Source organism: Saccoglossus kowalevskii, chromosome 8, assembly GCF_978046115.1.
Source record: "Saccoglossus kowalevskii chromosome 8, keSacKowa6.1, whole genome shotgun sequence".
NCBI classification, from domain to species: Eukaryota; Metazoa; Hemichordata; class Enteropneusta; family Harrimaniidae; genus Saccoglossus; species Saccoglossus kowalevskii.
This window is the reverse complement of record NC_140648.1, coordinates 2,838,895-2,851,757: the sequence shown is the minus strand read 5'-3', so window position 1 is coordinate 2,851,757 and position 12,863 is coordinate 2,838,895. Positions and strand designations below refer to the sequence as shown.

The 12,863-nt window shown below is 34.1% G+C and overlaps 1 protein-coding gene across 2 annotated transcripts in view; it reads left to right on the top strand.

Annotated features, from left to right (window-relative positions):
* LOC100373083 (phospholipid-transporting ATPase ABCA3-like) overlaps positions 1 to 12,311 on the top strand; it is a 36,074-nt gene extending 23,763 nt beyond the window's left edge. The window contains exons 11-20 of one of the 2 annotated variants that reach the window (XM_085502018.1): positions 7 to 217; positions 371 to 620; positions 1,410 to 1,621; positions 3,348 to 4,529; positions 5,444 to 5,640; positions 5,914 to 6,213; positions 6,350 to 6,537; positions 7,228 to 7,401; positions 8,044 to 8,238; positions 8,566 to 12,311. In XM_085502018.1, coding sequence (XP_085358144.1) covers positions 7 to 217; positions 371 to 620; positions 1,410 to 1,621; positions 3,348 to 4,529; positions 5,444 to 5,640; positions 5,914 to 6,213; positions 6,350 to 6,537; positions 7,228 to 7,401; positions 8,044 to 8,238; positions 8,566 to 8,758 — 3,102 coding nt within the window. In that variant the 3' untranslated portion in view covers positions 8,759 to 12,311. Of the gene's footprint in view, positions 1 to 6; positions 218 to 370; positions 621 to 1,409; positions 1,622 to 3,308; positions 4,530 to 5,443; positions 5,641 to 5,913; positions 6,214 to 6,349; positions 6,538 to 7,227; positions 7,402 to 8,043; positions 8,239 to 8,565 lie in introns of both variants that reach the window. The other variant, XM_085502017.1, reaches the window with a different exon arrangement.
* Positions 12,312 to 12,863: the final 552 nt, after the last annotated feature.

The window sequence follows — 12,863 nt, the reverse complement described above, 5'->3', positions numbered from 1 at the left end:
TACTAGGTTGTTATGCTTGATGAGCCCACTTCAGGTATGGATCCTTCGGCTCGTAGATTTACATGGGATTTACTACAACAGCATCGTGCTGGAAGAACGATATTATTGACCACGCATTTCATGGATGAGGCTGATCTCCTTGGTGACCGTATCGCTATCATGGCCGATGGGCAAATCAGATGCTGTGGGTCCTCTTTGTTCCTGAAAAAAAAATATGGTAAGAGGTTCTGTCGATCATGCATGCCCAGAAATCAAATCTCATACTTGCGGCACAACCACATCTTAATACTGCCCTGATTAATAAGTCCCGATTAGAATATATGGATCAGAGAAAACAATTAACAACAAACTTAAATAAATTTTATATTAGGAGTTGGCTATCACATGACTATTGTCAAACTACCGGGATGTGACGTGGAGCAAATAACGGACATTGTACGACACCATGTACCCGATGGGCAGATAGGGAGTAATATTGGCGCTGAGCTCTCGTATATACTACCCAGCGAATCATCTTGCAATTTTGAAGCATTGTTTACAGAATTGGAAATGCAGAAAACGTCACTTGGTATTGGTAGTTACGGGGCGTCTGTGACTACCATGGAAGAAGTATTTCTAAAGTAAGTATTCGTAAAGAGGGCAAGATGAATGTAGTCGGTCCTAATGACGTGTTTTCAAACAACTAGTCTAGAGTGTCAGTGTTGCTGCAAAGATATTGACTTTGATTCGCACCTCGTCATCTAAAAGTGACATTGTCATCATACCATGTAAAGCCACATGATTGCATTAATGTACAAACATGGTCATTACACTAACTCGTGTAAAAAGTGACACGTCATGGTACCACATCATGTAACAGCATCACGGTCATTGCACTACTGTATGTCATGTTCAAATTGTGTCCCGTACATATATATACAAAAGTATATGTTCAGGTGTTCAGTATACATTTATTTACATGAAATTTGAATATGTGATTACCGGTACACTAACAAAGTGTTAAATACATATTCATGTTTCACACCCACACACGGATCCACACACGGACCCACACATGGACACTCACATAGGACACTCACAGCCCCACACACGGGCCCACACATGGGACCCACACGGGCCCACACATGGACCCACGCACATGGGACCCACGCACATGGGACCCACGCACATGGAACCCACGCATAGGACCCACGCACAAGACCCACACGCGGGACCCACGCACAGGACCCACACATTGGACCCACACATGCCTGGCGCTTTAATATCAAGATAAACCTTTGAGATAAATGATACTCTTGTTATTTATGGTAAAACTGCATGTAATATTGCATAATCCAATATGGCATAGTGGAAAAATAAATACTTGTTTATGTAATTAAAAAACGAAGTCCAATTATGTAAATTAACAGGGTTGGTGAGAATGCAGATGATTCATTAAAAGGCATCGTTGACATCAATCTTTCCGGATCTAAGAAGGGATATAAAAGTTTATATATGAATGACATGCCACAACGATCAGCACAAAATAGTTGTTCTGTTGACAAAGATTCAGATGAAGGCATTAGAGACTGTATTATTGAGGCCCAAGAGTTGTTACCTAGTCCATTCCAACACACCACTGGTAAGCTTCTATAGTGCCATTCAGTATTTTACCTTCAGGCTAATTTGTGCATGATTGATTATTTATGGCAAAACATTTTCCCGCCAAAATTTGGCCTGATATATAGTTTTGATGCAGATCAAAAATATATTTTTTTTATGAGTTTAACAATGATATTTACACAATTTGTACTAAAAAATTTGAATCCTACATGTGACAAAATTGATGAGTTTTGAGTTCTTCACTATTTGAAAAAAAAAAATTGCCGCTTCAGTATATTTCTCAAATTCAATCTGCTGAATGCTGATCTGACACTGGCAAGTGCACTTTAACCTAGCAACCAAAGAAAATAAAACTCATCAGTTGTGTATACATAATATGCTATTTAATGACATTTATATGTGATAGATAATTTAAAACAATACATGTATCTTAAGTAACACTATGTAATAACTCGTCTTTAGTTTAAACAACATTCTATCACTGTATTTCCGTACAAGTGTGTGCTCAAAAAACTAAAACAAATGATATTGACCTTGACTGCTAATGGATGCAAAGATCTTGTTGAGAGCAAGAGAGCCCAAGACTTTATTTTTCTCAAATAGAGTTGCATTTTCTCTCGTCTTATCAACTGTTCTTAATACCATGGTTACCATGGGAACAGTGAACGTGATTAGACAGAATAGAACACTACATTTTGGGGGGCAGAAATAAGTCTCTGGCATCTCGGTCTCAATGATATCTCATTAGCTGTTTCTGTAGTATTTGCAATAACTAAATTTGGTGACTCGTGAATATCCTAAAATTGTCACATATAGAGTTACAGGCCGATGGCCGTCGTGACACGTCATTTTCAATCTTGATTACATACAACATATGCAACAAAATGTTGTATTTATTTTATGCTGAATCCTTAAAATACGACTTATTTTGAAAGTAGACATACTTCATTTACTTAAGCTACTAATATAGCAACATGAAATTGGATTGCATTGTCACAACGACCATTGTCCATCAATGTGGTAAACAGAATGACATAAATTAGATAAACCTTTGTATTAACGTTCGTTCAAGATATGTCATCATAAAGCCATTTGCGGGTTTATGTCATGTGATATTCTTTTCGATTTCTTCAGAAACATACTATTGCGAAGCCTACTGTAAAATCTGTATTAGAAACTATGAAAATGGTACAATTAATGCAACAGATGCCTCTATTAGAACATCTACACATATGAGAAATAGTAAATATTTGGTTCTCAATTGTTCAAAAAGAATGGATGCAACTTATATTAGAGATTTGGCTTCTAATACAGATTTTACGGTATATTGAAATTGACGCATGATAGACAAAATTCAGCCAAGGTTTGCACAGCGGATTGTAGCTACATTTTGTATATTGGAAGAACTGCCCTATACAGAGTTCTGAATTCAAAACCTTGTATGGGGCAACTGTTGGGAATCATTCATATGATATAACATTACTATAGCTACCATACCTCAATGAACAAAGTGACAAATTTATTGTTAAACTTGAATAACGTTATCACATGTTACTATAACCTACAAATGGGTTTTCTTGTAAAATAACTGCACATTAAATTATTCATTTCTATTCTCTGTTGTCTATTTCCTTTACCTTGCATGTATTGTATAGTGTTTTATCTTTCCTATCCACTGCACTTGTTTTTCGTCTTTCTTTAATCAGATTTACCAATACCGACTCCCAATTGTATTTACAATGCAGGACTTGTGCTTGCATTCCAACAATTCTATGCCATGTTTCTGAAGAAAGTGTTACATTCCAAGAGAAACTTCCTGGTTATGGTAGTGCAGATACTGGTACCATCGTTCTTCACTTTGATTTCTATCATAGTGGTTATCACGTACCCATCGGTTAAACAACTCCCTCCACTGACGCTGACTTTAGAACCTTATAAGGAAGTGGAAGTACCATATTCGGCCGGACATCATGCAACCAATTTAAGTTATCAACTAGCCTCCTGTTACGCTAATCAGTTCAAAGGCACTGATGCTTCACCACATAAACTCAAAGACTTTGGGTTCAATGAAACGTCTAATTACTTGGTGACTGAGGCAGCAACGAATCATGTCAGCTTTAATTCACACAATGTGATCACTGGACTATTCCAACCATTTGAAGACTTAATTAACGTCACATCGTTCTTCAACAACCAACCCTATCATGCTATCGCAGCATCCTTGAACGCTGTTGACAATGCAATATTGAAAACCAAAATGAATGATTCCTATTCGTTAACTGCAATCAACTATCCCCTCCCGCAGACCATCGAAGAAACGATGTCTAACGTCATGACTGATTCAACAACTGGATTTGCAATCGCATTCAATTTACTGTTCGGTATGGCGTTCCTGGCCAGCAGCTTTGTTGTGTTTCTAATTAAAGAAAGCAGCACTAAATCCAAACACATTCAGTTTGTCAGCGGAGTTAGTTTATTCAATTTTTGGCTATCTACATTTGCTTGGGACATCATCAACTTTCTAATTTGCATAATCATCATATGTATAATGTTCCTGATTGGTGACATTGATGCATATTCCGGAGGCGGTCGCCTTGGTTACATCTTTCTATTAATGGTATTGTATGGTTGGGCTATTATCCCTCTTATGTACTTATTTGCGTTTTTGTTCTCCGTACCTTCGACGGGTTTTGTACGAATGACGATATTCAACATCATCACAGGATTAGTATTTTTTATGACAGTTGAGATTTTATCATTCCCGTCATTAAACCTGATGTATGTAGCAGATGACCTGACCTGGATATTTATGCTATCGCCTAATTTCTGTCTGGGAATTGCGCTTGCAGACTTCTACAAGAATTATGAGACCCTAACTCTGTGTGAATCCATGCCACCATTGAGTAAAATACTTTGCAAGCATTTTGGTTAGTATACAGTATTCCTATCTTTACTTTGTTTTTATAGAAATTATTTGCATTTTCCACATTAGACCAATCATGGATATGATCACAATAAACTATTTTCTAACCACTGCGAGATCCCGTGTCATAGTGAAATCAAACATCAAAGAAAGGCTGAAGGTGCTAGCATCATAGCGACATCAAAACATAGCTATGGATTCAACAAATCTGGAAGTAGGTTTGGATATTTCCACACTTAATAATATGCAATAAACATTTGACGATGGTCGATTTTAATGAAGTAAGGTATTTCTCCTTTCTGAAAGATCAGCATTTCAATATTGAGCGATACACAAAGATATTCATTGACAAGTTCAAAATTAAATTTTTAAATTCTTTGCCTATCACACAATATGCAAGACCTCGCAATAAGTGGAAAATCATCTATTTTGGGTCATGTAATATTGATGGAAATGTAAACTGCTTAATTTTCACTATAAATAAGAATTTTTTGTCATTTGATGACTTTATGGCATTCCTGAAGACAAAATGTTGTTATCACCTTACATGGCTATAATTATCCTGATGGATCACCAGACTTGTTTCCATGGAAATGGTATTTTTAAATTATCAATACTGTTATTTACTGCCCATGTTTCATCTCGATGGTAGAACTTCCTAATTTTGTGTTTGATAGGAGATAAATGCAGACACAACAAACAATGCATAAACTGTTGGTGTTTGTGCATAGCAAGTATTTCTACAGTTAGTATGTACATTTGTACAATAAACATAAAACACATGGTGTGCATGTTAGGCAAGCATGCATACAGTTGGCTACAGATTTCGAAAAAATTATGCAAATTATTTTGCGAACATTGACAAGTTAGAAAGTGTTGAAAGGATTAAGTCTTGATTGGTTGTATTTTACTTTTCAGAGATTTATTATGATAAAACTTACATTGGTTGGAATGACAAAGGTGGTATTGGTCGATACTTGGTGTTCCTGGCATGGGAAGGAATCGTTTTCATATCATTAGTATTTTTGATAGAGACGAAAATATTCAGGTGGCTCTGGTATCAACTGTTCCCGTCCAAACCACAAAGATTGATAGAGTTTAGCACTGCAGTGGAAGTAAGTAAAGAACTATGTCTTGTTTTCTGTCATTATGGAAAATTGCCAAACACTGAAGCTAAGAAATTCTTTATCTTTATTCCTGTGATGTACATGTAGTGTAACAATGAAAGTCCTTGTCAGTAAGAGTGTACTGTATAATCTTATAATATTGTGATGTCTTTAAAACTAAAATTTCACTGTTCTTATAGCTTCTAAAATCGATCATTCAGTCATGTCCTCTCTCGGAATAGAAGTATAGTAAAAAATTTATTGTTTCAATCTGAATTTCAGGAAGATGAAGATGTAGCAGAAGAGAGATCACGTATCGAGTTGAGTCCTTTACATAAAATAATGGTGTCAGACACTTTGGTCGTTAAAAGTCTACGCAAGGTTTATTCGATAGGTCGTAATGAAGCACTTGTTGCTGTTGATGATCTCTCATTTGGTGTATCATTTCGAGAATGTTTCGGGTTACTTGGTAACAATGGCGCTGGGAAAACCTCAACTTTTAAGATGTTGACTGGGGATGAAATAATTACGTCAGGCACAGCATACGTGGATGGGTACAATATCAAAAATGATCTCAAATTGGTAAGTTCTAAAATGGTCATTGTGTCACACAAACTTTAAATGAGTGTAACCGATGTACATGTACTAGTAGATCCAAAAATACAGATATTTAATGTTGTGGAACCTTACTCCAAAACTAATTCCCCCTCTGTTACAGGTACAACAAAAAATTGGATACTGTCCACAGTTTGATGCTTTAATAGATCAGATGACAGGAAGAGAAACGTTGACAATGTATGCTAGGCTGCGTGGTGTACCAGAATGCTACATTCCAAAGAGTGTTAATGAACTTATGAAAGCTTTGCTGTTAGAAGAACACTCAGATAAATTAGTCAAGGCATATAGGTGAGCATATATGGAAATACATCCCAAATATAGAGACATTTACCAAATATAGAGACATTTACCAAATATGGAACCATTTACCAAATATAGAGACATTTACCAAATATAGACATTTACCAAATATAGACATTTACCAAATATAGAGACATTTACCAAATATAGACATTTACCAAATATAGAGACATTTACCAAATATGGAAACATTTACCAAATATGGAAACATTTACCAAATATGGAAACATTTACCAAATATGGAAACATTTATCAAATATGGAAACATTTACCAAATATGGAGACATTCTCAAATGTAGACATTTTCTAAATATGGAGACATTCTCTATGTAGACATTTTCTAAATATGGAGACATTCTCTATGTAGACATTTTCTAAATATGGAGACATTTACCAAATATGGAAACATTTACCAAATATAGACATTTACCAAATATGAAAACATTCTCAAATATGGAGACATTCTCAAATGTAGACATTTTCTAAATATGGAGACATTTACCAAATATGGAGACATTTACCAAATATGGAGACATTTCCCAAATATGTAGACCTTTCCCAAATATGGAGACATTTCCTAAATATGGAAACATTGATAATAAACATTTCCTTAAACATGGTGGTCTCGGGTTATGAATGACATTATAATGCGACAATTATGTATGTTTTTTTTTATAGTGGTGGTAATAAACGTAAATTAAGTACAGCCGTGGCACTAGTGGGAGATCCACCTATTGTATTTTTAGATGAACCTTCTACTGGAATGGATCCTGTTGCTAAGAGACTATTATGGGATGCCATATCACGCATTGTAGCCGATGGAAGTCGATGTGTTGTGCTTACGTCACATAGGTACTGTTGATACATATTATCTGAAAGAAATTTTTAATTAAGTTCATATTTAGTTACAAAAAGCTCTGTGATGGAAAAATACTAATTTTCTTACTTTCTATCTTTCTTTATCATGGCATAACATTACCCAGAATGCTTTTTATGTACACCATATAAGAAATTAAAATGGTGGCGCTTGTCATCATTGGTGAACTAACAGTCTCAAACTAACAAATTAATATACCTATTAACATATATTATAAATATGAATTTATTTGTAAAAACGCCATAGTGATGATATATACTCAAATCATGGAGAGGAAAGAACGAGGTAATGAATCTCCCATTGCATTGGCATTAAATGGTATTCAGCAACCTGCCCTGATACTAGTTTACTATATTGTTTGACTACAAATATTTAACCCATGCCTGTTTTAAACTAAATGGAGAATGTACCTGATAAAATATAACCTGCTTAGTATAACACCACATTATTTGTCAGTAGTGCATGTACACGTAAGTAACTGAGGTGTGTCTGTGGCCAAAATAAGACATGCAGTTTTATATGTTCTTGTGTTAGAGCTGGGCTTCTAATTGAGCAAACATTTTGTTATGCACCTATTTGTCAAAATTTTGAAAGACTTAATTTGTTTGTTGTTTTAGTATGGAGGAATGTGAGGCGCTATGTACAAGACTTGCAATCATGGTAAATGGTCAGCTAAAGTGTATTGGAAGTACACAGCATCTTAAACATAGATTTGGACAGGGATATACATTATTGGCAAAAATATCATACACAAGAGAAGAACCCAATTTATTACCACTTAAACGATTTATTGAACAAACTTTCAAAGGTAGGTGATACTTCCGATGGTACTCTCTTACTTGTATAAAATTCAAAGAAATTTTTAATATCACTGCATATTTACAGTCTGAAAATGTGAAATGTTGAAAGTGGATTTATTGCATCACAAATATACCATCGTGCTTGCCTTGTATGCAAATTTTGTGTTCTATTTCATTCAAACAATTTGCATATGTTGTACTTCTGTTAACTATTAGTGAAAAATTTAGAACAGCGTAATTAATCGGTTTTTGCCTAAATCAGTTTCAATTTGTATTCCCTTTTCATCAGTTCTTGTTTGACCTTGAAATTGGCATATCATCTTTCTCAATTGCAGGTAGCAAGTTGAAAGACGAGCATCAAGGTTTAGTACATTATCACATCCAAGATGAGTCGTTGACCTGGGCCAAAGTCTTTGGTATTATGGAGAGAGCAAAGACTGAATACAATATAGAAGACTACTCTGTTAGTCAAACTACGTTAGAACAAGTCTTTATCAACTTTGTACGATCTCAGAGGGATGTAGACGAGTAATGATTCTTCTGGTGTTCTTGCTGAACATTTCACAGATTATCTGTTGTAGATATTTATATTTTACTTTCTTGGCGCTCAGCTTAAATAAAATACATGTGTGTGCTAAGCTACTAATCATTGATGGATTTCGCTATTTTTGGCCATCAGCAGATCCTTTTTCCGTCTCTGGATATTGTTCTGAGACCTAACAAAAATATGTTTCTAGTTGAGATGCGCATCACCATAAAAGTGTGGGTCAATCTTATTTCAATCGCCCTTTGTCAATAATAAAAAAAAGTGGTGCCAAAACAAAATCAGTTTGACTGGAAACATTTTTTTGTGAGGTTTTACATGTACAGTGTGTTTACTAAAATGTAGAAATATTGATAGCTGTCTATCGTAATGTCAATGAAAGAGAAGGTATGCAAGAGGAAAATGTCTGTCTCGTCATCGCCTTCCCTGTTGTGGTTCCAATAACTTGAAAAGTTTTTAATTGACTCGTTTTAAATTTAGATAATATTGGTCAGTGTTTCCAATGGTTACAAAGATTTTTACAATAAATTTTAGTATGACTACCGGTAGTTGAAGATATGGCTAAAAGAAAAATAAATATATTTGTGTACAGACAACAATAAAAATATTTCTACTACTAAGACCCAGATGGTAATTCCAGATGTTTAGATAAAACAGTAACCGCACACGTTATTGTAATAAATCATGTTTCCCAACAAAATCTTGTGATTTTTTTTCTCTCCACTTTATCACTGCATAAATTTTGTTATGTACATTACATGTATAGGTGTTGTACTTGTTTACGTTTTGCATGTATGTATGTACATTACATGTATAGGTGTTGTACTTGTTTACGTTTTGCATGTATGTATGTACATTACATGTATAGGTGTTGCACTTGTTTACGTTTTGCATGTATGTATGTACATTACATGTATAGGTGTTGCACTTGTTTACGTTTTGCATGTATGTATGTACATTACATGTATAGGTGTTGCACTTGTTTACGTTTTGCATGTATGTATGTACATTACATGTATAGGTGTTGCACTTGTTTACATTTTGCATGTATGTATGTACATTACATGTATAGGTGTTGCACTTGTTTACGTTTTGCATGTATGTATGTACATTACATGTATAGGTGTTGCACTTGTTTACGTTTTGCATGTATGTATGTACATTACATGTATAGGTGTTGCACTTGTTTACGTTTTGCATGTATGTATGTACATTACATGTATAGGTGTTGCACTTGTTTACGTTTTGCATGTATGTATGTACATTACATGTATAGGTGTTGCACTTGTTTACGTTTTGCATGTATGTATGTACATTACATGTATAGGTGTTGCACTTGTTTACGTTTTGCATGTATGTATGTACATTACATGTATAGGTGTTGCACTTGTTTACGTTTTGCATGTATGTATGTACATTACATGTATAGGTGTTGCACTTGTTTACGTTTTGCATGTATGTATGTACATTACATGTATAGGTGTTGCACTTGTTTACGTTTTGCATGTTTGTATGTACATTACATGTATAGGTGTTGCACTTGTTTACGTTTTGCATGTATGTATGTACATTACATGTATAGGTGTTGCACTTGTTTACGTTTTGCATGTATGTATGTACATTACATGTATAGGTGTTGCACTTGTTTACGTTTTGCATGTATGTATGTACATTACATGTATAGGTGTTGCACTTGTTTACGTTTTGCATGTATGTATGTATGTGTATGTGTAGTGACTGTTTAGCAATTGGTAACCTTTCATTTAAAATAATATTATTTGTTGATGCTATTAATAAAAACAACTTAGGGCAATGTTATCAAAGTAGATTGTGAGCTAGAGCTGATAAATGGGCATCATTTGTTGTCAGAAATTCACATGGTTGACAAAATCAATGACTTGGGATGAGGAAAGAAACATTTGTTCTTTTGTGCCTTCAATATCAATTTTAATTCAATCGTTTTTTTAAACTGAAATAAATAAATGTTCTGTTTTGGGGTCATAATAGCTCAAACAATCTTAGCTAGTATTTTTCCTGTTTTGTTAGGTGTATGAAGGAAAAATAAACTACATGTATTTGCTTTACAACTTGCCAAATTTTGGTCAGTATTTTTCCTTTCAAATTTTCTTTATATTAATGTACTGTTTGTAAATTATCACAATTCTTGCTATTTTTTCTATGACCAACCTTGAAAAGAATAAATTGGTTGGAAAACTGACAGTTTAATGTTATAAACAGTTACTGATTAACTTATTTTTATGCTTTTCAATCAAAACTGGTATTGTAACTCACTTTGCCATGTAACTATGCACTGTTGACGTTTATTTTGTGGCCAGAACTAAACTTAATTTGCATAAACTTAGTTTAACAGTACTTTTCATGCTGCTTGTTTGTTTCCATAGTAACTTGATCAGGGTGCAATATTGACAACTGAAATATTTGAGCAGTTTATCAATTTTAAATTACTATGTCACATGTCAGGGTCTTATTTTTATATCATGTATGACTTTATTCCTCAGAAAGTTAATTTTTATTCTGCTTAATGGAAAAATGTAATTTTGTATGGATTATAATTTGTAGAAAAATTAACTAGAAATATTTCAATTTTATTTTCTGTAAAATTTGTTTACAACTTTTCATGGTACCGATAGTACATTTTTAATGCAGATATCAAACTTAATCGGCTAACAGTTTAATTTTTGATGAAGAAATGGTAAGTTATTAAGACTATTTTTTTCAATTGTAATTTTCATATACTTTAAAATCAACTAATCTAAACCTTATTCCAGACCAAATGAAGTTTCCAGCATTCCAATGCACCAATCAGTCTGTATTTTTATGTAGTAGCATTAATGTAGAATTATTTGCAAGTTATTGAATGGTTTAGATATAGTTACAACTTTACAATTGCTTCAGATTTTACACATTTGTATTGAGAATGAGTTCTCATTTTTGAGCAGACTTGACACAGAGATTATGTGACACCATTATTACACTGTAATAAGGGCAGTGGTTGTCCTGCAGTGAGTGTGTGTATTAGATTTTAGATACATTGTATATTTCGCTATGGGTCCTATGTCAAACACAATGCAGCACTGTGACCAACAGCCTTTAAGAAAAGCTGCAGTCAAGAAATGTTCTCACGAGTCACTATTTTGTGACATCTCTTTAAGGGTGTGGTGGTCATTGTGCAGTGTGTGTTCAAATTTCATGAAAACAAAGAAATATACATGTGTTCTATACATGGCATGGGACCCATATCCATCACAATGTGTCTTAATTATCTTGCTACTGGAATTATTTCAACCAACCTAAGGAGTCTAGTAGATCATGGAAATGGCAATTCAGTCCAGTGATACTTTATTGTAGTTCTAAGCAAATTGCTAATGTGGTGAAACGTGATGTTTTTTTTTTTAAACTAGTACATGCTACTGTAATCAGTTTTTGATTTTAGACAGACTTTAAATCCTTTCATTATATTTTTATAATAATGAACACAACTTTGAGAGTATGTGTGAAATAAAGATTATCATCAGCATAACAGTGTCATCAGTTTTTTAGCTCCGCTGTCGACTCTGTCGAGCGGAGCTTATCATATGAGTGATTGCCCGTCGTCCGTGTCAATGTTTTACTTTTTCGACTTCTTCTTGAAAACTACAAGCCTAAATGCTTTGATACTTGGTGTATATGTACCTTGGGTAGACCTCTCTCAGATTTGTTCATTTCATGATCATATCTTCAATTCTCTAATTTTGGTGAATATTTTTGGTAAAAAGTGATATTTTCGTCTTCTTGTTAAAAACCGCAAGTCCAATAGCTTTCGTATCACATATATAGGTACTATATATGGACCTCTCTCAGATTTGTTCATTTTGTAATGATATCTTTAATTCTCTGATTTTGGTGAATATTTTTGTCATTTTTCGTAAAAAGTGATATTTTTGACTTCTTGTTAAAAACCGCAAGTCCAATTGCTTTGATATTACCTATATAGGTACTACATGTGGACCGCTCTCAGATTTGTTCATTTTGTAATGATATCTTTAATTCTCTAATTTTGGTGAATATTTTTGTCATTTGTGGTAAAAAGTGA